The 26,500-nt window shown below is 37.3% G+C and overlaps 1 protein-coding gene across 2 annotated transcripts; it reads right to left on the minus strand.

The window, feature by feature from the left end:
* Nucleotides 1–1,271: 1,271 nt before the first annotated feature.
* Nucleotides 1,272–24,804, minus strand: BCL2L13 (BCL2 like 13). Of its 2 annotated transcripts, none has more exons than XM_014058143.2 (7): nucleotides 24,688–24,804; nucleotides 21,448–21,629; nucleotides 19,001–19,102; nucleotides 17,770–17,926; nucleotides 13,263–13,332; nucleotides 12,056–12,199; nucleotides 1,272–3,983 (listed from the first exon to the last, which is right to left on the minus strand). In XM_014058143.2, the coding sequence occupies exons 2-7, from the start codon at nucleotides 21,566–21,568 to the stop codon at nucleotides 3,174–3,176; spliced, it is 1,404 nt and encodes a 467-aa protein (XP_013913618.2). In that variant the 5' UTR covers nucleotides 21,569–21,629; nucleotides 24,688–24,804; the 3' UTR covers nucleotides 1,272–3,173. The 2 variants fall into 2 exon arrangements, with proteins under 2 accessions (XP_013913618.2, XP_013913619.2); XM_014058144.2 differs by lacking the exon at nucleotides 24,688–24,804 and adding an exon at nucleotides 24,600–24,654.
* Between the last annotated feature and the right edge of the window lie 1,696 nt (nucleotides 24,805–26,500).

Raw genomic sequence — 26,500 nt, forward strand, 5'->3', positions numbered from 1 at the left:
TATCTTGGGCGTTCAGTCTGTTACCTTCTGTTCAAATAAGACACGGCTGAAATCAGACAAAATGCATTGATATTTAAACTTACACAGATTACAGGTAGTCCTCGACTAATAAGAGTTCAAAATCTGTTACTGAGACATTTGTTAAGTGAGTTTCGCCCTGTTTTACAATTGTTCTTACCACAGTTCTTAAGTGAATCATTGCAGTTGTTAAGTGAATCTGGCTTCCGCGTTGACTTTGCTTTGTCAGGTCACAAAAGGTCATCACATGATCCCAGGACACTGCAACCCTCATAAATATGAGTCACTCTCCAAGTGTCTGAATTTTGATCATGTGACCATGGGGATGCTGCAACAGTCACAATGTGAAAAATCATACGTCGCTTTTTCCTAGTACTGTTGTGACTTCAAACAGTCACTAAATGAATTGTTGTATGTCGAGGATTATCTGTATTTCCTCCGTAATTTACTGTAGAAATCAATGTAAGTTTATTTCAGAGGATGAAGATAGAGGATAAACTGCAGCTGAAATCTATAGCAACCTTTCAGTGACAATGCTTGTATCAGAACACAATTATTCAATATGTTCAATATCAGTTCCCCCCCCCCATTTTTAAAAAAGTAATTTGTGGTTACAGCTAGATTTTTGATTTTGGGGCAAAAAACAAAGGGAAAAAAGAGTTAAACCCCACTGGAACATACTGAGGCACTTCATTCTGAAATATTCCCAATAAGGAGTACTATGGAAAAGTGCAAGTATATTTAAACAAGACTTCCTTGTAAATCCCTATATCAGTGTTTTTCAACCACTGTGCCGTGGCACACTAGTGTGCCATGACATAGTGTAAGGTGTGCCGTGGGAGAATTACTTTATATATAGTCAATATAGGCACAGAGTTAAATTTTTTTAACTTTTTCTAATGGTGGTGTGCCTTGTGATTTTTTTCATGAAAAAAGTGTGCCTTTGCACAAAAAAGGTTGAAAAACACTGCCCTATATATTACACCAAGTGTTCTATAGTATATGAACACAAATGTTTATAGGTGTAGCCTCTCATACATGCATACTGACTAGAGATGGGGTATAACAAACACTACCAACTCTATCAAATTTGATTTTTTTTAAATAGTAGGTTTAGTGGGAAAGAAAAGAGGAAATTGTAGCTCATCCCCAAAATGTGGCTGCTGCCATGTTACTGTTCAAGTAAAAACCCGTGATACTGTTACCGATGACAATGTCACCAGCAGAGCTTTCCAACACACACAAAATAACAATTTGACATAAATGATCGATTTTATTTTTTTTCCTGGGCCCAATTATAGCTGATGGAATAAAAAGAAATCGTCTACACATAGAAAGGTGTTACCTGAAAAGTTACATGAGCAATACAAGACATGGTTCCAAATCATTATTTTTTTTCCTCCAGTGGCCAGGAAACTGGAAATTGGAAACAAATACCGTTTCATGTCTATGGACATTCTCAATCATCCAGGTCATGACTGCCCCAAAGGTGGTTTTTCCAAAAGGCAGCTGGATTTTCTTGGGTATTTTTTCCCTTGAAAATGTTTTGTTCTGATCCAAGAACTGAAGAAGCTTGGCTAAGAAGCAAAATGTTATCAAAAGGGGAAAAACCAGAAAGTCCAGTTGCTTTTTGGAAAAAAGCACCCTTGAGACAAATGCTATTTCAGTTAACTGCGGAGTCATTTCCTTGAAGATTTTGAATTCATTATAACGATAAGGGTAAGCTAAGGGGACCAATCTTGCAACTGAATTAACAAATCAGATTTTAATCTATAAATAATCAGATTTTAATGTATTCAATACTGGAATTTCATAGGGCCATACTGCTTCAGGTTTAGATACAAAAAGTATTTGGGAACTTGCAGAAGTGTACCACAGCACCTGTTTTCAACTTTCTAAAGCAACTTATCTTTTTCTGAGAAACAGCAAATATACAAGGAAATCATTCATATTGCTTTAAAGAGTTGCAGACAAGTCTTCTATTTATATCTCCCGCATTTTGAAACACAATTTTGAATTAAATCTGTAGAAGCAGTATTCAATGTACGACTATAACGGACCCAAAATTTATGTTGCTAAGCAAAACAGTTGAGTTTTGCTCCATTTTGTGACCTTTCTTGCCACGATTGCTAAGTGAATGACTGCAGTTAGGTTAGTAAATTGTGAGTAAGTGAATCTTGATTCCATTGACTTTGTTTGTCAGAAGGTTGCAAAAGGTGATCACATGACCCCATGACATTGCAACCGTCATAATACATCCTTGCTGCCAAGCACCCAAATTTTGATCACATGATCCTGGGGATACTGTAATGGTCATAAGTGTGAAAAAATGGTCATAAGTCACTTTTCCCAGTACCATTGTAACTTTGAACGGTCACTAAACAAATGGTTGTCAGGCTGAGGACTACCTATACAACTCTTGACCTTGTACTTTTTTGCTTATTACATGGAAATATTTTCTTCTTTTGCATTCATCAAAATAGTGGTAGATGCTTACATGAAAGGAGTGCATCTTTGATAACTAAACTGACATGATAAAGCTGGATGAATGAGGGGATAGGGACAGAAACACAACAATAGCAGATCACAAAAATGCCTAATGTACAATGATGAAAAAAAAATACCTTTCTCCAAAATGCATTATACTTTCATCCTTACATGGAAGGCTTTCATTTCCTAGCTTTAGGGGTTTAATCGTAAAATTTGGGAGCAATGCAGTACCTGAGGAAGCCGAGACAAAAGGGTACGAAGTAGCCTCATGCTACATGATTAGAGAACCTCTCATTCAAGAGGTGGAGGTGAACAAAGAAGCTGCAATGGCAGCTACATAAAGGAATTCTCCAGGGTTAACAATTAACTTTTCCATTGCCCTGGGATTTCATGATCCGATTTCCAGTGTATAAGCAACCTTCCCCACCCCAATTTTTTCAGATATATTGAGATACTTAGATGTGCAAGGGTGTTCCAATATTACCCCTATAATTAAAGAGGAAGATCCAGTCCCAGGCCACTAAAAACATGATTGTCCTAGAATTAGCAGTAAACTCATGTCCCACCTTCCTGTCACGTTACACAGATTTCTCATTAACAGGAGGCATAGCAAATCTTAAGTCAATGCAACCAATTCAGACAGTATCTCTTAAGAGAACAGCTGACTACTTCTTCCTCAGGGTCAGCACTACACCTACTGCGACAGCCAGGATCGCTACTGCAGCTGCCCCACCGTAGAGCAGAAGCGATTTGCCTTCTGGCAAAAGAATGGGTTTCTCCTCTCCATCCGGGGACTTTTCTTCAGAATAGCTCTCCCTCGGTAGTTTTGCTTCTTCTTCTGGCAGCTGTATTTTCTCAGGCTTGGGGGAAGCCTTTTCACTTGAAGGAGTTAGTTGTTTGGCAGTTTTACTCAACATCAAAGGTTCAGGATCAGGATATTCCACTGCGCTCCCCTCTTTGTGGCCCTCGGTGGGCAACGGTGCAGAAGGGCGTAGTCTTTTAATCAACAAGCTTTCAGCCTCAGACTCCGTTTTCGGCAAGGCAGCTGGGACTTCTGGCAAGCTCAATTTTTTAGCCCTTGCTTGCACGCCCATTTCCGACACTGCTGCCTCCTCAACACTCTCTTGTATCTCTTCCTTTTCAACATGTACAATATCTGAATTGGAAGAGTTGTTTTCACTCCTCTCTTCACCGCCTTCATTGCTGTCCAAGCTTTTCACTTCTTCAGGATCCATAGCTACTTGCTGCCACGACTCGGGCCCCAACGAAACTGGCAGGCTCTCTGTATGCCAGCTCTGGCTGGCCGACAAAGAAACAGGTAAGCTCTCCGACTGCCAAGATGTTGTTACTGTGGGTGACTCAGGTGGGCTCACCTGGCCTGAGTTGTCACTAGTTAGGATGTAGATGTCATTACTGTCTTCAGCAATGATTCCGTGGAATTCTTCCTCTTCAGAATCCAAACTGAAAACAGTTCCCTGGGTGGAGGGAAAAGGAGCAGTCATCAAAACCATCAGAGTTCAGAAAATATACTTTGAAGCAATATATATTATTTAACAGCTAGAGGAATCTGAAGCACTGGTAGTGCTCGCTTGGCAGTCCCAGAAGTCCTGATTGTGGTCATTCGGTGAGGACTGAACCATATTTAGATGAAGATCTCAAGCTTCCCCAGCCTTGTGCAGATGAGGCCTGGGAGACTTGCCACAGTTGCCTCTGTTTCAACTCTCCCCGCTCACATCTTCCCTCCTCATCTCTTCCCTTTTGGCCACCCCACTGCCTCCCTCTGACCTTCACTGTCTCCTTCCTCCCACTGCTGGCCCAGGATGCAGGCACTGGGCGAAGCTGCAGCCAAGGGATGTGGGTAGCAAGCACAACAGACCCTTGTCTGCCAAAGGGAGCTCACTGAGCCCAGCCAAGGAGGAAGCGGTAGAATGGAGCTAGTGGAGAAGGCAGGATGGTGGGTGCAGGCAGAGGTTCCCTGGGAAAAAATATCAGCAAGCCACTGCTTCATCACTGCCCTGTCTCCTCTGCTAGCTCAACCCTTGCACAGGCCAGCAGAGGGAAGAAGATGGCAACGGTCAGCTAGGAATGGCAGGGGTGGGTGACTGTAGTAGAGTGGAGATAGGGGGAGACAGCAGGTGGGAGAATTGAAGTGCTGCACTTGTAAATGAGGCTGGTTTTTTTAAATCATGTGACTAACAGGAGCACTGCAACCACTTCAAGCACTGGCTAACAATTTATCATTCATTCAGCGCCATCAGAATTCTAAATAGTCACTGGGCAAATTATTGTTAAGAAAAGTATGCAGTAGCACTTACTGGTATTAACAACCATGTTCTGAATTTTAATAAACAAATTAGAAGAAAACAGTAATGTTACTACTGAATAAAAATCTAAGCCAATTTATATTCAAAGAGAAAGTGATAAAACTTTGGAACAGTTTTTTGCATTGTAATGAGTTTATGCAAACTCCATGATACAGCATTTAAACGTAAGAATAACTTATTTGTTCTACTTGGGTCAGTACCAGATTTCAAAATCGACCATGTTTTCATTCTATTTACCGATCAACACATTTTAAGAGTTTTATTGGGTAACAGGATTAGAGGAATGCAATAATAATACTCAAATGCTTTAGCTGAAAAAACAAAAGCAGGTTAAGTATTTGAATCTCAGCACACAGCTTCAACGAGCTAGGAACATAGCTGGATTGGTTAGAAATCCTTCGGTAGACTTTAAAGCAAAATTATCTTTTCCTAAGCTTACAGTGCTGCCCTCCACTGTTCATATGCAATCCTGGAAAAAAAAAATCTCAATTTGTACAAGATATTTCCAATATATACTATGTGCATATGTATTTACCTTCCACAAATGCACATCTTTGCCCAGCTCTACAATCTAATACCTTCCAAAATTAACAATAAACTCATGATCAAACAAAAAAAGTAATGTTTCCTATTTATTTTTCCCCCAATTCTAGAAACCTATTATAAAATGTCATCATAGCTTTAAAATGTTTGAATTAAGAAGACTTAACTAATTATTATGCCAATGTAGAAAAATAAGCTAAATAAACAGACTATGCAGTCTTGTTTGCCATTAGGACAGAAACATTCATCCATTATTCAGGGAAAGCTTTTAGAACTTCCACCGACGGCCACTTTTCACATCCATCCATCTGTGCTAATAGAATGTAGCACATTCAGACAGTTGCACTGGGACTGGCCGGCAGCCATCCAGCAAGCATTTATTTGCAAATCCCCTATCACTCCTTTTCAGTGATCAAGTTGTCATATGGGCTGAATGGTCTACTAGAGAAAAGTTCATGTTATTCACTCATGAACGGTTCCTTTTCCTCTGCACTCTACATGTTTCCAGGCTGGCTTGCTCTACTCCCACCCTTGCTTCGGCACAGAAAAACATAAAATGAAAGACGTGCGCAGTAGCATTTATAATTGTGAAAGCACCTTGTAGGAAAAAGTTCCCATATTCTCTACTTTAGGACATGGCACATGGTACAATATCTCACAAAAAGAGGTTCCATAGGCAGTTAAAAGTTTGCTGGGGAATCTAGAGCCTTTTCTACAAAAGTATGCCTACAGTTTAGATCATTAAAATATGTGTACAACCGATGTACATGAAATGTAAAGCTGAGTAATTTAATGCAAATTATATTCTTGAGCTCATAGAAGAAAGTTGTGCAGTTCTTCCATTTCAGTTAAAGCTGCATCATAGGCTACAGAAATCTTTTATAAGTATAAAATGAACCAAACCGCAGGCTTTTTATTGTCTCTAAGATGCCAGTAAAATACAATACTGCATCCAAAGATGCCCACGGTAATGATGCTATCTATCAAACGCAAAAAAATATTTGTAGACTCCAGCGTTCAACTGTAACTTAACTATCAGCAAGAGCCAGTAGGATCAGATGTGGGTCATATCCATGCGTTTACATAACCATATTATTGTTGTTTCATTTATTTTCCCTGCACCTTCATTTGTTGTTATTTATTTTAGATCCTATATTACATTTTTTACCTCAACGTTTTATGTTTTTAGTATTGCTAATCAACATTTCTTTATAAAAATGGATGTAAGGACAATTAACAAAAGCATAAATATTGTATTTTTAAAAAGCAATATCCAATATCAGGTTGCCTTATTAGAATTTTCTAAGCAATTTCAGAAGTGCTGTAATCAAGAATAAGAGTGATAAAACATGAGGAATATCTAAATTTATTTAATAATTGCAAGTCATCGTACTAGAAAAAGGATGTTTTCATCTAAGTTTGCGCAAGGATAAGCTTTAATATAGACTTCTTTTTGTCAAATGCAATATATCAAGCTGATCAAAATCTTCCATTTTAAATCACTGTGGTGAAAGAAAGAACTAAAACAAATCAATCCCTGAAAAACAGGAATAGCTATTGGAAATATGTAGTATAAAATATTTCATATGCCAAATGAAAGTCAGGTTTCATACCAATTGTTTCATAACAATGTACTAACTTTCCTGAAATAAGTATCTCATTTCCATAGCCAAATTAAATCTGAGTGCATATTATTATTATTCTACTAAGTGCACACTATCATATCTAAATATTTTCAAAGTATATTGCTATCTTGCTTTAGCATTACCTCTAATATTTTTGCTGTGTCATTTAGAGTCAAAAATCTTAATATTAAGTCTCAAAAAACTCATAGTATTGTTAGACCCTGGAAAGTAACACAGATAGAAATAGGAATCAAACAATTATGGTTTAAGTAGAAAATAAATGTTCTGCTTATAATTTAATCATCAAAAATTTAAACACTGCCAATTTTGGAACCTAAACAAACTAATGTAACACACCATATTTAACAATCAACCATACAATCATGTACCAGTGAAGGAATCTTTCTGATCATTCTAGGAACTTTCTCATCCAAAAACAAAAAAATACTGAATTATGCACTGACAATTCAATTTGGTCTTTTAAATTCAAATATATTTTAAGATAGATTTTAATGATGCAAAGATCTGAAAAGCAATACAACCCACAAGTAGATAGATACCTAGTAGAAAAATAATGTTCAAGTAACAATATTTAGTCATTTTCACTCCTGTGATAATTCTCACATGTCCTTTTCCAAAAGTCTATGCAGCACTGAAAATGAGGAAAAGGGTGATATTTAAAGCATATATCACCTTAGTGGAAAAACCTTACCTAAGCTTACTGTTCCTATTCTGCAGTTTTCCAAGAGAAGCTTCTCATGAAACAGATGCTGCCCACAGAGGAGAGAGAGAGAGAATGGAATAAGGGAAAGGGAGTGAACATACATCAGCTAGTGCCTTAATACTGCTTTGGGGCATCTGTGAAGCTAAGCTGCTGCCAAATTAAAGTGGACATTTTTAATTTAACCCATGGAGAAATACTAAACCTTTCCCTTTTTAAAAACTGCTTACAAAATAACCTTTGTCTATAAAAATGCTAAAGGGCTGGTCTCTATCTTATTAAAAACATACATTTCATCTCTGAAAATATTTGCATACTACCTTAAGAAAAACAAGATGAATGAGTCAACAGAAATCACTCCCCTTCTCTGCTTTTTAAAATCTATATAAAGTTTGGTAACAGAGTGGATTAGTGGACACATTAATTTAGGTCAATATCTACAGCTTACATAGACATGACTGAATTGCAACTAAGTCTCCATTGCCCTTCAATATGTAGAAATAGTTTTAAAATCTTAATGCTGGTTTATCCTCATTGCTGACTGTTTCTCACCCTTTATGCAACTGTTATTTTGGTTCAAAAAATTAAAAGCAAAGCATTTCCCTATAAAGAAACCAATTACAAAGAAAACAAAATGAGTGTATTGTCCATCTTCTGTGAGCTGGGACCAATTCTGATTGACCTATGATTCCTTCCTTGTCAATTGAAATTAGTTAAGCATGTGGAAAGTACTTGTAGAAATAGTCTGATTTGTTTACTTTTTATATCACCACACTTCCAATAGATTCTTGGGGTACACAGCCTAAAACCATTTATTTTGGTATCTTAAGATACTAAAATCCTACTATCATAGGCATCTCCAATAAAATATAACTATTAAAAGGTCTTTTAAATAGCATTTCTGACTACCCTTCTAAATATCAGCACACAATAGGGAATGCCGCTGAAAAAGCTTCTGACCCTTTCCATCTTTTGCTGAGAAAAAACCTTCAACTTCCCCATATGTGACATTTAAACTGAATAATTATGTTGTATTTCAAGATGGTCCTTAAAGTACTTGGTCCAAGCCATCTAGGCCATCATAGGTCAAAAATGGCACTTTGAACTGTACCTGAAAGCTTACTGTAACCAATGCAGAATCTGTAACACTGGTGTTGTGAGAAGCAGTTCTTGCCTACCAATAAGTGAACTACTGTGTTTTGTCACCAACTGCAGCTTCCTAGTAGAGCAACTTGAAATAATTTATACAGAAGGTGACAAGGTCATGAAATCAGTTATCAGGAAAGGCACATTAGACATTGCTGAACAAGTCTCTCTGGCCATGGTCTACAACTATATATCTAATAATAGCTGAGGGTATAGTTTGACAATTTTCCATGTTGTGAGTCTACATCTTCAGAAAGTGTTACCTCATCACATTACCAATGGAGCAGACAGAGAATTAAATATCATATCAGGCCCCAAAAAACCAAGAACAGCACATGGTGTTACTTCTGAGTAGTTTCTTTAGTGTTGTTTGCCTACAGACAGAATCTTACTAGACTAAATCAACTATCTGCATCACTACAGATATGCTCTGGGAATTACTAGGAATCGTCCATCCTTGCCCTCTTCCTGCCTACCAGACATTCTCCATCTCCAATGTCTCTTTGTTCTCTGAGAAAGAGCTGTCCTGTCCTGCAACCCCAGACAACATTCCACCACAGTTGGGTTTTTGCATAAACAGCAATTTAGTCTTGCTTGGATTCAGCTTCCCCTAGTTTCTTCCATTCAGAACTCAACAGCCCCTATATGAGGGATCAACAGTTCCACTGCATCAGTGGCCTGGCCCAAAGTGAAGACCTAAGAAAATGTCAAAAGATAATGAGAAAAAAGAAAAGTCCCACAGCAATCCGCATTTGGCACAATCTCCAAACCAACTTCTCTCTTCTCACGCTAACTACTAAAACTCCCATTTAGGAAGGAATAGAACTGCTACATCAGCACCACCACTAAGCCTCACAGAAAGTTCAAAAGGTTTAGTAATGATAGTCAATTCAGAAAGATTGATTCCACCTCAGTCCTTGAATTGAAGCAAGATTTGCTCCTTTTTTCTATTCCAACATTAATTTCAGCATTTCTAAACAGCACTATTATTTTAAAATATTAATTTACAGAAGTGTTTTAGCAAAAGTAGTTATATTCAAAAGGCTTTAATAGTTTCAAAATTTCTGTGAAGCAGTTTATGTCTTTCAGGCATCCAACGTTTTATGAGAACAAAAAAAAAGTGTTTGGAGTGGATGACAGCTTACTCCTTTTCCAGTTAACTAAACTTGACAAAGTTGTCCAGATGCTTAAAGCCCAAGTGATAGTAACATCTGTGTGCCTTGTTTATGCTTTGGCTCTATTAGCTCTTTATCTTACATCCATCCATGCTGCTACAGATGCAGACCAACTCAGCAACGTTGGAAAAGGATTATCTTTAACTACAAGATGAGGCTTTTAAGACCAGAGCTCTTCTGAAGAGTCTGTCTGACTTGCTAGCTATCCATCCCAGTATAAACAGCCAGTTCATAAAGACATTAAGCAACCCTTGTATTTGAGTGAATGACTAAGATTTAATAATTAAAATAATTAAAGCAAAATAATTATAAAAAGGGTTCCACAGTAGTTTCCTAACTTCTTAGAAGTAGAATTTCCTAAATTTTCATGAACAGCTATGAAGTATAGCACAAATATAGATAAATATATATCAAATATATTGAGGAATGAAAGCGACCTGTAAGCCCATCAAAATGAATTATTGAATGGGAGATATAACTGGACAATTACACATTCACACATCTTAATCATTTAACATACAGGAAGTCCGTACAATCCCAATGACAGCCAGAACTCCCTTCACTAAGTGATGTGGTTGCTAAATGATTTGTAAGTCAAGAACTGCCTGGATGGCTAAAATGTCTTACAAGGGACCCACAGCTGATGAAATAGAGCTCTGAATTACTCACTTCCACTCCAATAGCAATTGAGTATATCATCTAATTGAAGATTTATACTGCATTTAGTAAATTAGTTTAATGCTAAATTTTAGTGACCACGCAGATTTTCTCTGGTATGATTTGTCTCTTTGGGGCCCTCCAATGGCGAACCTAAAATAGTCATACTGTGAACCACAGCATGATTTGCTCCTGTTGGAAATAGTGTGTGCCCTGCATTTATATGCTCTGCATCTCTCCAACCATATGTGGAAAAACTAGCAGACATTAGGATTGTTAAAATAGTATATTGGCTGCCTAATAATTCCACTGTTAATTATGGCATGGACATACAAGCAAGCCCAACGTTTATTTGCTTGCCAAAAGCAAACTGGAAGCTAACTTTCATTAAATTTAAATTTAAGATTGTAGCTGGATATATGAATCCTCCTTCATATTTCAAGGCTACTTCAAAAAATGAAATTCTAAATCATTTGTTACACCAAGACATGGGGAAATGGGGGAAGGGGAGGGAATGAGAAAGAAAAGTATAACAAATCAAATAGAACATAACCTACATAATAGCATAATCTATATTATCAAATAAAGAGGGGTTTTAAAAACTACTTGCAGATAATTTCACTAATCCCAGATTAATTCTGTTTAAATCTAGTGTTGTTCTGCCTCCCAGTAGGGAATAATCTGGATACCCTCAGCTCCACTTCACAACTTTTCCAAAAATAGAAGAGAAAAAGGAGGAAATGAACTGTATGTTTCAAGCGGACTTCATTATATACTCAACTTTACTTTAAATAACATTTTAAATGAAACGGATTTCTTGCAAAACAATTACTATCCAGATTTTAGAAGGGTAATTTCCTAATATTTAATGGTTAATAAAATTGAGGAAAGAAAATCTTATGATGCTTAAAAGAAAATACTATTAAACCAAGGAGTTTTCCGCTCAGAACAGTATAAATATCAAATGTAAAAAGGGGGAGGAAAACTCCAGAAAACATCAATCATTAATTAGAAAATAAAAAATGAGAAATAATTTATAGAATTTATCACATTTACAAAAGTTTAGTATAAATGGATAAAATGGAATTGCTTCTTGCTGTTTGATACTTCTTCCAAAATCTGAAGATTATATTAGGTTAAACTCCACAAGAAAAAAATGGATTTAGGAATAAGCTTTGTCTCATGCAGAGACCAGTGAGAATTTTAAAGCCAGTTTTAACAAAATCTTTGGTTGTTCTCTGCTATTTTCAAAAGAAGGGCTATATGCTTTATCACGGTTAAATGTTAAAGCCATTGTCACACTAAAATAAACATATTCTGAAGCTGTTATTTCAGAAGAAATATTATCTGTCTTACCCATCCACCTTGCTGGATGATGTAATCTGCAACATAATCTTCAAGGTAGGTTACTCCAAAGTTCAGAAGTGCACCAAGTGGTTCTTGGCCCCGTTTGGTCAGCTCTACCAAGAACCTCTGAAGAATCACCAGGGGAACTAAAACCTAGAGAAAGTAAGGACAAGGAACTCTAATATTGTGGCTTAATGGCAACATTTTCTACATTTAAAGCATTTTATGCATGTTATGCACTTGTGTGTGGGTATACAGTATTCATGCAAACATATCCAGTATATTTATATGAAGACAAATCCATCAAAAATATACATATATTATTTATAAGAGGAGTAAAAGTTAATACCTCAACATGTTCAAATCTGAAAGAATATTAGAATAATACTCAATGGAATACTGGTCCATTATGTTATGTTCAGAATGCTAATTTATCTCATAATACGTTTCTTTATTCATTGCTTATCAAAATTAAGCTTTAAAAAAAAAATCTAGCATTTCCTCCAGGCATTTGTTTTGAGTTTTGCAGGATTATTGGGTTAAAAGTATCCCCCGTTTTAAGATTACTAAATGGAAAGAAGAGTTGGGCTACGTCTAATCAAAATATTTCTGACACTTTAACCTAGTTAGATGACTTCTCCAGTCATTTTATGAAGAAAATGAAAGAATATTGCCCCAAAGTTGTTTCATTTGTTTTCTGCCCTTAATACAATGAGGTAGGTGAAAGCTACAGCCAATTTACAATTATTGGGTTAGAAAGCAATGCTAATATTTCTTTGTTGCTAAGGCAGTAGACTGAAAGCCTTGCCTTTAAAAAAATAATGCTACTGGAATCAAACAAAACCTTTTCTGGATCACAATTTTTTGTTTGCATTATTGATTTCTGTTTATCCTTCATATCACCTACTCAAATGTCTTCAAGCTTCAAATACATGCATTAATATGCACTGTAAACAAAACATATTAAACATGTAATGTACTTACTCAAAAACAATTATTTTTTCCAACTAATTATTAGTGAATCGGAGTTGTCTCAAAGAAGATGTCCCTGAAAAGGAATGAATGCTGCAGACATCACTTGCTATCCAAGTTAAATAAATCTGTCTGTCCATCCATCCTGAATTTAACTATGAATTAAGAAATTGGGTATTTTATGTTTCAACTGGCACTGACTCAATATCCACCGAAAGGTTTTAAAAAGTGAGATGGTCATTACCTTGCTCCATCCACTAGCATGACTTGCTGCTTCCTGCGTCCTCTCTTTATATTCCTGATAATTCAGTGGTCTGAATGAGAGAAACCAAAAGGGAAGATAATGAAACTAAAAAAGGGCAAAAATATAACATTTTGCATGATATCTGTATACTACTAAACTAACTGTATTAACCCAATCAAAAAGGCCAAAGCAGTTCTTTGGTTTCAAGAAGTTGTTCTAATCTATTAACAGCTTAAACCACACAACTGATAAAAATTATACAGACTTCGAAAAGCAAACAGCAAAAGCATAACATCGTTAATCAAATTTTGCCACGCTTCATGTCTTGAACAGGTGTCAAATGCTCTCCACTCATAAATGGACATTGTCAGAAACCTAAATATTTTAATTTGCACCCCATCATTCTTATATAGAATTCAGGGTGCAATGACTGCCTAAGAAAAGTTAAATAGTTCACAAGTGTCTTTTTACACTCCTCAGGAAAAAATCGGAAGACTCAAATTATGTTTTTAATATATGGTATTTTATGTAACCTAGATTGAATTAGCCACAGTTAAAATCTATATTTAACCACTATACACTCCAGTTCATTAAAAATCAAGTTCAAATTGCGTATTTAGAAGCTGACTTATTTACCTTCCTCAGAGAAGCCAAATTTTCTGATTTGTATGATAAATCACAGATACAGTTTAATAATAGAAGCAAACAAATTCAAACTCTTCCAATCATTTACATTTCTGTTATAAAAATGGATATAATTCTGCAAGCAACTTAGTTTCCCACAATTCATTGGTTTTTCTCTACGATACAGAAATTTTTAACCAGACCAACAGTATTTCTTCCATGCTACAGAATGTAATTCATTTTGCCCCAAGGATTTAAACTCATTCAAAATAAACAAGCATGTCTTGATTGTATTTTTGTTAACTTCCAATTTCTATTCTGCCTCCTTGTACTAAGCTTCACACATTCCTATGGAAAGACAACAATCTCATAGTACAGGAATAATACAATACATGAGTGAACAAAGTGTTTCAGTTGGGACATTTTCTACCTAGAGCAATCAGTTATCAATTTAAATTCCACCATTGCTGTGAGTCACCTTTAACCAATACTGAATTTGGATTCAGTTAACTAGCAATAGCAGTTAGACTTATATACCGCTTCATAGGGCTTTCAGCCCTCTCTAAGCAGTTTACAGAGTCAGCATATTGCCCCCAACAACAATCCGGGTTCTCGTTTTACCCACCTCGGAAGGATGGAAGGCTGAGTCAACCCTGAGCCGGTGAGATTTGAACAGCCGAACTGCAGTCAGCTGAAGTAGCCTGCAGTGCTGCATTTAATAGCAATAATAATAGCAATAGCAGTAGACTTATATACCGCTTCATAGGGCTTTCAGCCCTCTCTAAGCGGTTTACAGAGAGTCAGCATATTGCCCCCAACAATCTGGGTCCTCATTTTACCCACCTCGGAAGGATGGAAGGCTGAGTCAACCCTGAGCCGGTGAGATTTGAACCGCTGAACTGCTGATCTAGCAGTAGCCTGCAGTGCTGCATTTAACCACTGCGCCACCTTGGCTCTTAACCACTGCGCTACCTTGGCTCTCGCCGAGAACTGAACTACAGTTATGACTCCCAACTTGTAGTTTGATAGGACCTTCTTCTGGAATATTTTTCTAGCTTCCCAGTCTAGCCTTCTGTCCTGTGACTTCCTCCTGAGTTCTCCTCTAATAACTAAATGACTCTGACATTGCTTAGATTTTCCATATCAACCAAGTTTGGATAAGTGTTGCATCACCTGTAACATATTTAATAGGTCCAGTCCTAATTAAAATAAACAAAGTTTACAGTGTCACCTACTATGTGTCCCAGATTATCTGGACTTCCATAATTTAATTATAACATCTAGTTGACATTAAAAAATGAAATATTTAGTCCTATGTTATAGCATAATTGCTATTTTTCCAACATAAGGCTTTATGGAATACCGCAGAACATCATTTTCAGCTGTGGAAAGTATTTTTCTGACCAACTGTATGTTTTTCAGAAATTCTTTTTCTAATTTATGGAGATTGGCTGTATTACAGGTAGTCCTCAGATAACAATAGCAATTGGGACAGGAATTTCCATCCCTAACCGATGTGCTCATAAACTGTGATCTCATGTGACTGCATCACTTAATGACAGCAATCCTGGCAGTCTTTGTTGTTGTCATTAAGCAAGGACTGTTAAGTGAGGACTTCATGTGACTACAATGTAGGAAGAGGCACTGAAATTGTGTCCCAGACAAGCAAGCCATCAGGTGAGAGACATAGGCAGGTACAGTGGGTGGGTACTACTAAGCGGGTGGACACTATGAAATATGAATTCTCCATGCCACTTGGGGCTCCTCGAGAGAAAAAAACAACAGGAGCAACCTGTGACCTCCTGCCAACTTCCCAACTGATTTTGCTCGTGGGAAGGTGGCAGAGAATCTTGCAAAGGGCACTTACATCATCAGAGAATGCTGCAACCACTACAATTGCGAATTGGTTGCCAAGTGCTAGAATTGCAATCACAAAAACACAGAGATGCGTGCCAGCTGCATCTTTAAAGACTGATCAAAAGTCCCTCTTACATAGCAGCAACATAACTTGCTGACCAAGTGGCACATTATCTTTACTTTTAAAAACTTTTTCCTAGAAACAATTTATGAAGAATGCTAACCTAATTACAATATTTAGTATATCTTAGCACATATTACTGATAACTTAGTGAGAGAAATAAATTGCCAGTTATACTGCATAAATATCAAACTACAGTTTATTATGCAATAGCTGCTATATATCAAAATACTAGAGGCAGGCATTTGCTGTCGTCAACAAACTGACAGAAAGTATATATACTCATCTGAAATCTGTCAAGTAGTTACTATATTGTAAATCACAAAGAGCCATTTGGAAGTGAGCAGAATATAAATGAGTGTTTCTTCACTCCAGTGACAATATCAGCCAATGATTCTATTGTGATTTATTTATGTACCTGATTTTAAATGAACAATGCTAATAGAGAATTACCCTAAAGTAATTTGTATGACGAAAAACAAATCACTATAAAATGGAAAACTTTGTTGATTATCTGTTCTTAAATGCAATAGCGTTTCTCAAATTTTACATATATTTTTCAGGATAATCAGAGAAATCTCAACTATAAATCTTCCAGTGCCATATTTGGTTCTATAGATGCTTTATAGGCTGCAAAGCTTGTTTAAGAAAGACAATAGTTTTTCTAGACAGAATAAAACTCCAATGCCTTTTAAAATTCTTTCTTTTATAAATTACTGCAGTTTGAAATTCCTCACACTGCTGTATCTACCTCACAGACCAAAATAAAATGGAATTGAATTTGTAATCTATAATATTATATAACACAGAGGGGCTATCACATAGAGCAAGTTATTGTGATACTCTTTATCTTATGTTAACATTCATAATATTAACAAAATGAAGGCCTGGCATTACATATCAATTTTTTCAACAACCCAATCAAAGTACAACCAGTGTACTTTATCTGATCATGCTTTGCTTTCTGAAACTAATTTGCCAACTTGTTATAACTTCTTCAATAAAGTTAGATAAAGACATTGGGACAGGAAAAGAAAACCAACAAGTATGTACTATATAATGGGTTCTTGTATATGTAAAGTTTAATAGAACATTTTGATGACCATACTCCATTACCATTGTTTATACCTGATCTATGCAAGCATAAGAAACTGATATGTAGTGTAGTTTTAGCAAAGGTATCAATTTCCTACCTAACATTAACACATATTGCTGACCTACATTACAGCACATTCCACTTTTCTACTTGATACCTTATTAAATGTCAGGAATGCTTCCCCTATGAAAATAGAGAAGCAATTTTAATAGAAAATGTGCACCCACTATGTATTTGGCAATATTTGTGGTTCTAAAATACAAAGGTATCAGTATTAGCCCTACAGTATAGCATCCAGTATTGAATATTTGGGATGAAGGACTCATCTAATATGAATAATAACCTGCTTTTTTAAAATATAAACAATGCTGCGCTTCAATGGTTAGATGCTCTAGACATTGATATTTGAACATAGATCTTTTAAATGTTTATATTTTACTGGATTGTACTAATCTAGTTAATGTATGTATGTATGTATGTATGTATGTACATACGTACATATACATACATACATATATTGCTAGACCATGTATGATATGCCGTATGTTAATAAATAAATAACCTTTAATTTTGTTGGACACTGGGTATGAAAAATGTGCTTTCTTTGTGTTGGATCAAAATTCCAGGTTTAAATAATAGAAGCAGTGCTAGTTCATTTCCTACAATAATCAGCAAGCACATACTTTTGAGAGCAAGTCAATTAAAGTAACAAAAAGCTGTAGCAAATTTCAGTCACATCAGCATTATCAAAATTGTGAGAATTTTAAGAACAAGTACCTTCCTGCTGAGCAAAGCAAATGAGAACTCACTTGCTAAGTAGGATCTCTAATGCCTTTTCAAGAGGTTCTTTCAATTCTTGGAATACTTTCTCTCCGAGATGAGCTAAGCAGTCTTCAATTGAAGTCTCTGGGTTTGCAGGACTAAATACTGGAGATGTGTGGCAGTCAAAGCCAGTTGTAGTGAAAGCTGAAAATAAACAGAATTCATTTAGCAAGGATTTAAATCACAAGTGAAAACAATATATTATAAAAAGAGGAATTCATTAAAGTGTACATTATTAAGAATAAACTCAGGAAGAATGCAATAAAGGCACAGAAAAATCAGAGGTAACCCATCATATATTACCAAAATAAACAGAGTAATAATACGTAGGATTTTTATTTTTATTCATGCCCGCTCAACCTCCAATGAAAATTGTCAAAACAAAATTTACAGTATTTTTGGAGTATAAGACGCACCCGAGTATAAGACACACCAAGGTTTTGAAGAGGCAAACTTTAAAAAAAGTAGGTAGGTAGATAAAGGGAAAGAGAGAGAGAGAAATACAGTAGGTAGGTAGGGAGTAGGTAGGTAGGTAGATAGTGGCATAGAGAGAGAGAGAGACAGAGAGAGGGAGAAATACAGTAGGTAGGTAGGTAGAGGGAGGGAGAGAGAGAGAACTACAGTAGGTAGGTAGGTACCGTGTTTCCCTGAAAATACGACCTGTCCTGAAACTGAAGCCTTGCCACATTTTTTGCGTGGGCAAAAATATAAGTCCACCCCCCAAAATAAGCCCCCTGGACAATCCCCCCCTCCGGCCAGGCAGAGCACTGCTCGCCGACCTAGTGGTATCCCGAAAGTGCCAAGCCATGGGAGCAAGGTGGGGGGCAAAAGCGCTCGCATTGCTTGATGCTTTCGGGGTACTGCTAGGTCGGTCAGTGGCGCTGTGCCCAGCTGAAGAGGGGAGGTTGCCGGGCAGCTGCTCTCGTTACGAAGAAACGGGGCTTCGGGAAGGCATAAAAAGCTGTATTCGATGTATAAGACGCACCCAGATTTTCAGCCTCTTTTTTGAGGAAAAAAGGTGCATCTTATACTCCGAAAAACACGGTAAATCTTGTTGGATTTTACCTTTATATCAAATATTTCAAAAACTATGATTAACTATGATTAGCTATGAAATCATGGTAGTGATGTTTGTTTTAAGAGTCCCTCCTCTGGGAACAAGGAAAAATACCCTTTCATAGTATTAGTAATACAGGAAGTATACCAATATGTACAGACCTTCCAAAATTTCTTCATCAAGATGTTTTAATTCTTCCTCAATTTCGGCTTTAACTTTCTCCAAGATCTCTTTTTCTACAGCTTGTGAAAACGTAGATGGATCTGTGCATGGATGAATAGCAAAGATCAATCACTAGTACATATATTTGCACTAAAGCAAATGTACTCTATTTTATCATAAACTTAGAAAGTCAAGATTGTGTACTTAATACATAGAAAAATTTAAGCAAACTTTTCAAACAGCAAAGCATAACTGAAGAAAATTAATCATAAGGAACACTAGACCTATTACTGAATCCCTTTACATTAGTGGGATAGTGTTGTAAATACATATTTAATAATGGGAACTGGAAGAAAATTAAGACTAATTAAAGTAGCATCTTTGGGGGTCATTACCTATAAATACCTGCAAAGCTGATATTTAATTTCCTGGAATATTATTTATTTTATCTTTATTTATTATTAAATTATTATGCCATCCATCTCACCAAGGAAACTCTAGGCAGCTTAGAGTCCTACAATTAAATACTGTATTAAAAATTAAAACGATAAATAAGAACCAGTCAGTTAAAATTCAGTTAATCAAGACAGAAAGGAAGGGAGAAATGTGTGCATGAGGAAAAGGTGGGGTCTGACTAACTTCATTAACCAACTCCCAGATAGCACTGGACAATTGGGGCTCCAGGTCAGCTGGCAGAACCAGATCTTCAAGCCCTTCCGGAAGGCCAGAAGGAAGGGTGTAGATCTCATCTCGGGGAGAGGGAGGTCAGGATGTTCTAGAGGGCAGGTGCCACAGCAGAAAAGGCTCTTCTCCTGGACTGTCAACCAAACTTCCTTGACCTGTAGTATGCCTTTTCTGCCAACTTGGGTGCGGCAGACTAATCCCATCAGGATGAGCTGGTTTCTCAGATAACCTGGACTCATGCCACAAAGGGCAGGGTGTTGCCATTAAGGACTTCCAATACCTTGAATTGGACCCAGAAGCAAAATGGCAATCAGTGCAGCTCACAACTGTGTAACATGGGCTGCCCTAGTGGCACCAAGAACAGCTGTGTTCTATACCAGCTGAAGATTCCCCCAGATACTCTTCAAGGGCAGCTTCATGTGGAGTGTGCTGCAATAGTGCAACTGAAGAAGAGGACTTAAGTGACTGAGCGCAGGGACATTCTTAGAATAATGCACTTATCAATTCTTAGAATAGTTTTATTTATATTTACTATTTAAATACTCTCTTAACTAGAATATTTTACTATTGCTATTTTTTTCTTCTTATTCATAAAGCTGTTTGCAGAAGAAAAACATGCTTCCCACCTCTAGAAAATTAAAGTGAAAGCTTCACTAATCCAAGTGAAACTTTGATTGCCACAGACTGGTGCATAAATGGCAGTATCTCATTTCGCAAAAGGCTTAATTGTTTTTGCTACGAAGAAGAAACACTGATTCTTATGTAACTACAAATTTCTACTTCCATTTTAGGAGGTCAGTGAGAAGATTGAAACCACAAAGTACCCTTTTTCCATCATGGCACCAATGCGCTAGGAAAGTTTTCCTCTAGAACACAGATTGGCTCCTCAGTAGCTGACTTCTGGAAGTTACTAAAGATCAAACTTTTCTGCAGGACCTTTAAGAAATGGCCATCAGCATTTGGATGTTTATTCATTCATTCATGTCCCAAAGGTGTTTTTTCAGAAGACAACTGGACTTTCCTGTTTTTTGTTTTGAGGATGTTTCACTTCTCATCCAAGAAGCTTCTTCAACTCTGATAATCTCTACAGACATTCATTCATTCATTTATTATTTGTGCATTAATTGCTGTTTTTGGTTATGAACCTGAGGCGTTCTATTCTTTACGTGTTATTGTATTTTGCTATGTTATCTGCTGCCATGATTCTGTAAAGATTTGGCACCATACAGGTAAAATAATATATAGATCAACATGCCCTGTTTTCAGGGGTTTATAAAATTTCCTCTCCTTATTGTAGGGCAGAACTAAAGTAACATTCACATGCACAATATTGTCCACAAAACTGGAAATGAACTGTTACTGTTCCAGAATTGTTTGATGGTTCACGTGTACAAAATATGTATTAAGGATATTTGTTCTATAGAGATAAAGCTAACTCTTACTACCATAAATTATTTAATAAGTTACACATTACTCATATGCTTAACATTTGGAATTAGTATTAAAATTAATACTAATTAAGCATTAGTATTTATGCATTATTATTTATTAAAAGTATCATTTTTTTATTTATTAGAAGTAGAATTAAAACCCTTTCAAATATACACAATGCTACTTAAGTTAAAAATATCAATAACTAGCTTTTTTTCTCAGCACCAGGCCTTGGTGTATTATTTTATCATTCAGTAAAACAGTGTTCACAATTTACATTTTTAAATTCCATTTATTACATATTTAACTGCAGCTGACCTGAATATCTTACCTTGAGTGGACAGAGAGGGCTGTTCCTGAGGCTTTTCCTGTGACAAGAGACCCAAATAACTGAGGACAACATATTTTGTTTCATAATGAAAACCTACAGGTACAGCAGTAGAGGATGCCATTGAGTTGGCTTCCAAAGTTCCGTACGATTATGGTCCACGTAATGTTTTTTTCGTTTATAATCTAAGGAAAAATATAAATTTAATTTTTGAAATTTGCAACCATATCCTGATTATTTACATAAGCATAATTATGTCAGCAAACTTTTATTATTGTACTGTAGGTTCACATATCAACATAAATTATCTAAGGAAATAAAAGTTATATAAACTTTATAGCAAATTGTCAAATCGATCATTACATGTTTTTTTGGATCACCTGACTTGTTGATAGGACGTGTGAAAAAAGATCTTGGAATAGCAGTAATGGACTGCAAACTGAATATGACTCATAGGTGTGACAATGGTTTAGAAAAAGCAAGTGCAATGTTAGGTTACATTTTAAAAAGTATTTTATTCTGCATTGGTCAGACTTTATTCTAATGTAAAATCCTCTACAGATTGACATAACTTTACTAAGCTTCTTGCCTGAATAACATAACAAGAAATTCCATCACAGATTTCTGTTTAGAAATTGATAAACAGGAAAAACATACAAGTAGTATGAAAGTCACTTTTTATGTTTACTATTTCTAATATTCAAATTTTCTTATTGTTTTTTTTAAAAAACTGTAATAACATAAAATATAGAAGGATTGGAAAAAATGAGCATTCAGTTCAAATAGCCTTCTTGGAAATATATAAGCAACTTGAGATCTGAAATGGTCCTTGGCAAAGAATATTAGTGGATTTCCTAATTTGGTGACTTGTACCTATACCAGCTTCTAAAATAATACTTCATTACAGAAATTGTAATAGATTATATTACGGTCCTTGTAGATGAATAAAGGTCTTTCCCCACTTGCCTTTTAATACTGTACAATGTATAAAGATAAAGCCAATCTGGCCATGTTTGTCATTCTATCGCTTATTTTACAGAAGCAGTTTTTAGATGCAGATGTTCCTACCATAATTTATACTATAAAATTTGCAAATAAATTGATCAGCTGTCTATTTTTCTATAGGAAGTAAGTTAGTAAAATGTTTGCAGCTTTAATCTAGTATGACTGCTTTCTCTTCTAGCCCTTAAAGCAAATGTTATCTTTTTCCTGGAAATGTGTATCTATCCTCCACATATAGACTGTGGGTTTTAGCCTCACCTTAACATGAAGTTAGTTGAGTGACCTCTTACTAGTCACTCTCTTTCAACCCTAGAAGGCAGTCAATGGCAAACGGTTTGTGAAATCTTCCTAAGAAAACTGCATGGACTAGTCCAGTCAGTTGCCAGGCATCAACACTGACTTGAAGGAATGCATAAACATATGTGCACACACACACTTAACCATTTCATGACACACTAGTAGTCCTAAATTAATGACAATAATTGAGACTCCAATTTTTGTCCCTATATGTGATTGTAAAGCAAAATGCCATGTAATTACATGATTTAATGGTCAGTCATTTGAGTTCAAACCAAAAATCATGGATAATCAGATCAACAACTCCAGATGTTGAAGAGTTCCGATATCCAAATAATTCACTCAATTACTGTAAGTGAAAAAAATACCTATCTGCTAGTTCTGTCTAATAGTGTATATAATTTTCCTATTACTATATGACTATATAAAGCTAATTATTATGAATGAATGTGAGGTAGGCAAAAAAACCTTTAATGTCTAAAGGATCAATTTAAATCTATCAAACACTTTGAGATATCTGTTGCATGTTTTACAATGATTGTAAAATGATTTGTTACAATCCCAACAAATTTGGGGATGTTACAAAATGACTACAATAGGGAAAATGTCCAACCACAAAAATATCCATTCATAAGAAAGCAAATATAAGAAGTTACTTCCTGCAACACCTCTAGATTTTTTAACTCATTTCTTCTCGGGATAGGTGGTCTTACTGTTCTATAGATATCATTTTTATTTAGGCTGAGCAGGAGAGCTCAGCCTCTATTTCATTCAAAACTTTATACCCACATTCAGTTATCAAGTCACAAACAGAAGTCCTCTTGGTTTTTGTTCCTTTTCTACCCAAGCATTTTTTTTTTTTGCCTGCAAGAGTGTTCTGTATCTCAACTGATTATTTTGGTCAATTATTTTGTGCTTTCTCCAAATGGGTTAGAGTTATTATAGAGAGTAAGGAAGATTATTTTTACATAAACGTGAAAGAATTGTTATTTAGGCAAAAGGGAAGAGGGGGGAGTACAAGGAGGAAATCAGCAAACTCAGACTTGGAAAGTTCTGTTATTATGGCCAATAAATTTCTTTTTCTTTCTTTCTTTTTGGTGGTTTCTTGGTCTGGTCTACCTGGAGGCCTTGATTAATGGTTAACAGTTACCTCTGCAAAGGTATGTACTGTATTTCCAGCATAATTACAAGGATATCCCACCAACTGATTCTGTCTCTGCCGGACAAAAACTTTTAGGCCACAATTGTTTTTAATCTTTGTGGCAGGCAAAACAGGAACCAGAGCTGTCCCATCAGCCCACAAAGTGGACCCTACCACCCCCGTAAGCGGATCATAGACCATGTACTCCCTTTTTCCATTCCCTTTTAAGTGGAGAAAGACACGGGGGGGGGGGCTGCAGCTCACAGAAACATTGAGGGGAGCAAGAGGAGTCAGCCCCGCCCTTCCCACCGAGGCCCACTGAAGGCACCAAGGCCAGGCCAATTTCCACCTTGCTGAGACATAAACGATGCTCCCCACACCCTCAGCACAGAACCGTGACTACTAAACCCATGCTCCCCAGCCAACTCCGAGGAGACCGGGGAGGGACACAAAAGAGATGGAAAGGAAGGGGGGGGAGACACAGCGGCCCTCGTGGGGCGAGCTGAGTAAAAGTGGGGAGGGGGAACCGGGAAAAGGGGGGGGAGAGAAAGGGAGGAAGATGATAAGGGAGTCCCCCTCTCCAACGCACCTCCGTATCAGGGCTCCGACCTCCCATCACGGCCTCCCTCGCCCCCTCCCGGGTCATTCACCCCCCTTGAGCGCGTAACTAACCACCCAGCACCCTCTACCAAAGAGGAACCACGCGCGAACGAACCCTGAGGCGGCTTTTCCTTCCACTCCCCTTCTGGGAAGTGAACGGAGGTGGGGGGGGACGAGGCTTTCCTGAACGTTGGGCTTCTTACCTGAGTCTCGCGAGGATAAGACCAATTTGAAAAAGAAAAAAAAAAGGAGGCAGAGGTCAAAGCGAGGGAGGGCGCGCGACGCTCCCTCGGAAAGTGACCCTTGCCGCCTGTCGGTGCTGCGCGCGCAGCAACGTCCTCCCCTCCCCTCCGCCTGCCACTCCTCCAGAAAAAGCAGCAGCCGCGGCCGCCATGCCGGGCGAGGGCAGAAGAAGGGTTTTTGAAGGCGGCGGGCGCGCAACGAGGGCGCGTGACGTCACCCGTGACGTACGGAGGAGGTGACTAAGCGGATTCACGCCGCGACCTCGGCTTAAGCGAGAGGATTTTTGAGATCGACGTGATTAAACGCCCGGACCTAGAGATAGAAAAATATAGAGTTGTACGGTGTGGTAATTCTTGTTTTTCCCCCCATAATTTCAGCGAGCCAGCTTCATACTTGGACGATTTATTTGTGTATTTCACCGTTTTTGTAACCTATTCCTGCCTATAGATTTTGCTCCGTGAACAACAAGGTGCAAACGCAGTATAGAAGCTAAAAGATATGCAATTAATACACACGCACACATGAACGACACTGCTAGTGTCATGTGTGCGTGTGTATTAATTGCATATCTTTTCTTCTGCACAATTTCTGCACAATTGTTGTAAACCAATTTTTCTTAAACTTGACAATATTAAGGGGTTTGGACTTCAAATCCCAGAATTCTCCAACCACCATGGTTGAAACCAGGTATCTTAAAGTTGCCAAATGTGATATTATTAACTATTTGGAATACAAAGCTACTCAGACCTACAGAAGCAAGACCTCTGAGTCCCAGGTTATCTTCTAGCCTATGGTCTCCTAGATGTCATTGTCTCTTCAACGCTCCAGTTTGGGGAATGCTGCAGTTTCCAGGCCATCTCCAAAGATTGCCACACTCTAAGCATACTAGCAATCCAGCCCAAGAGTCTCCTGGTTCAAACTGGGTTGTAAGTGGTGTGCCAACCAACACCAGAAAACCACTCATGATAGCAATCTAAATGTGCGGCTTAAGTGCTATCTAGGAATACCTCCAGATCACACCACTTCTCCCCCAGTCAGGGGAACTGAGGGTTGAAGTTTTATCTGCTTATTGACAAAGGTATTCATTTATAGGGGGGAAATGTCCAGACCAAACGTAATTTCTAATGTTGGATTTTCCCCCTTACCAGAGGGAGCCCCCTTGTGGAGTACTGTAAAGCCATTACCATGGAAACTCCTCTGCGCTGTACAGTAGAAGGCATTTTACAGCACTACAGTAGAAGGCATTTTAAGGCACAACAGGATGCATCTTAACAGAACACACTCCCTGAGGGGTGTTAGGTATGTCTTACCCGCACAGTATTTGTTTCCAGAGAGTAAGTCATCTGTGTACCAAGTTTGGTTGAAATTGCTCGAGGTGTTCCAGAGTTACGCTGGAACACACATACACAGCCATTAATATAAAGGTTCCCTTCACAAATATGTACTAGTGGTTCAACAGATGGTTTTCTTATACTTTCCTCCCATGGTACTAACAAATCTACACATCTCACAAGGGGCTAATTTTAATGGATTTTATATTTTGAAAAGTTTTTAGAAGAGTCCATTCCTCAAGTAATTTAACACAGCCTTTAACATTTCCCTACTTATTCCCCCCCCCCTTAATTATATTACTTGGGGAAATCTTGGAAACTCGGTAATTAACAACACTTTTGTCAATCAACTAGCACTACTGTTGCCCAATTCAATCTTTACAAAAAATAAAGGAAAAGAGCGAGGAAAGCCTTCCACCGTTTTCCTTAACGTAGACGGATT

Source organism: Thamnophis sirtalis, unplaced genomic scaffold (assembly GCF_051295495.1).
Source record: "Thamnophis sirtalis isolate CommonGarterSnake01/CBP01778 unplaced genomic scaffold, rThaSir2_p1.2 scaffold_9, whole genome shotgun sequence".
Lineage (NCBI taxonomy): Eukaryota > Metazoa > Chordata > Lepidosauria > Squamata > Natricidae > Thamnophis > Thamnophis sirtalis.